Consider the following 1899-nt stretch of genomic DNA (forward strand, 5'->3'; position numbering starts at 1 on the left):
TTTTATTTGTGTTCGAATATATATAAATATATATATATATATATATATATATATATATATATATATATATATATATATATATATATATATATATATATAGTATTTAGTTAAAATGATAAAACTTTAATAGGATTATATGAATTTTGGGGTTGAATAATAACTCATTTATTTTTTGCATTTATATTTATATAATTTATTACATTTAATGATTTTTTTTTTGCCCTTAACTTTAGTGCCAGCAATAACTTCAAATCATTATTAAGTTTTTGATTTACTTAGTGCTTAAATGCTGAACTTGAATTTTCGACTTGATTTTTTTATAATTATTTAGAGTTTCTTAGTTTATGCATAATTTATTAGCGCTATTTGATTTTAAGAAAAAAATATTTTTACCAATTTCGATATTAACAATGTTGAAAAAACCATGGCTAAGAATAGTTTACATAATTCCGTGTTCTTGGTAATGGTATCTGGTCAAATTGAGTCTGCTTCTTTTTCTGGAGCTAGTGAACTATATTGTAAATCCAGCTTTGTCTACGGTCAAGATTGGGTTATTGCGTCTGGCTCAGAGGAGGGACTGTCTCAATTAACCACAAAAAGTAACGACGGAAGACAATTGTTTGTTTTTAATTTTCCCCTTGATGCGACGTTTAAGAGTACTAATCCTTATGGTTGGCCTCAGTTAGTAATAAGTTGTTATGGACCAGACTTTTTTGGTACTGATATTGTTCGTGGTTATGGTTCAGTGCATGTTCCGACATCGCCTGGTTGTCATATTAGAAATATTAGATTATTTGTACCAGAGTCCTCTTCCCTGCTTCAAAAGTTTACGTCCTGGATATTTGGCAGAAGACCGGAATTTATTGACCCTAAAGTTGTTGCTCAAAGTGAAGGTAGAGAAGTGACGCGTGTCCGTTCTCATGGTAAGATAACTGTTAGGTTTAATGTGGTAACTAAAGACATGAAAAAACTAGGTTATGATTGCGAACCTGCTACAATGATCGAACCTTACGTTCCACCCGGAGCATCTAAGTATAATCATGATCCTGATCCCGACGAAAAGTAGACGTTTGGGTTTAAAATTGGACATTTTTGCATGTCGAAATACTCAAATTTGTTCACTGAATATTTAATCGTTTAATAATATAGTATTATTATTGAAGATTTCGTCTATAATATATTTCTCCTGAAGATTATTGTGAATATGATGTAAATATATATAAATATACATTTCGCATATTATATAGTTGTCATGTTAAAGTTTTTAATGTTTAAAATGTTGTATAAAATAATTATTTATCTTTGAGAAATAGATGAATGGCTTTTAAAAGCCTGGTAACAAGGTAATTTTTTATAGTTACCATAGTTGCTTATTGGTGATATAATAAAAAATTATTAGAACATTGATATGATAATATTATAAATGGTATTTTCCCAATTACATTATGTAATTGCGATAATTAAATAATGGTTTTAGGCATACTCGTGAAATATTAAAAAAAAAAAAGCATGTTAAGCATTCTTTTCTTCTTTTTTTTTATATTGTATATTAAATTTATTTTACCGTTTAAATATGTATACAATGCACAAATATATAAGAAAACCGATCAGTGGAAAAAGAAGTAAGTAATATTTACAGTTACAAAACAATTGCTTTTAACCGAACTTAATTCTAAAATCGTAATTTTTAACTTTCTATATCGATATTGATTTTTAATCGGCAACTTTTGCATTGTCATGTTTGTATCTAATTATAACTTTAAACTACTAACTTTTCAACGTACTTATATCTCGATCGACTGACTGACTTTTAACCGATATAAATAACTACGACTTTTTCTGTATGTAACTTGAAATAAAGTTTTTTTTAAACTAAATAAGTGCCCGCTTAAACCGAAA

The 1899-nt window shown here is 27.5% G+C and overlaps 1 protein-coding gene across 1 annotated transcript; it reads left to right on the forward strand.

Moving 5' to 3' along the window:
- Window positions 1-336: 336 nt before the first annotated feature.
- On the forward strand, window positions 337-1342 carry LOC100210132 (B9 domain-containing protein 1). Its single transcript, XM_065790304.1, has one exon. It carries the CDS (start codon window positions 425-427, stop codon window positions 1064-1066), a length of 642 nt encoding a protein of 213 aa, XP_065646376.1. The 5' UTR covers window positions 337-424; the 3' UTR covers window positions 1067-1342.
- Window positions 1343-1899: the final 557 nt, after the last annotated feature.

Source organism: Hydra vulgaris, chromosome 02 (assembly GCF_038396675.1).
Source record: "Hydra vulgaris chromosome 02, alternate assembly HydraT2T_AEP".
NCBI classification, from domain to species: domain Eukaryota; kingdom Metazoa; phylum Cnidaria; class Hydrozoa; order Anthoathecata; family Hydridae; genus Hydra; species Hydra vulgaris.

Bases quoted from the DNA above. Each gene is read 5' to 3' on its own strand.
- LOC100210132 (XM_065790304.1), top strand. From the start codon at position 425: ATGGCTAAGAATAGTTTACATAATTCCGTGTTCTTGGTAATGGTATCT.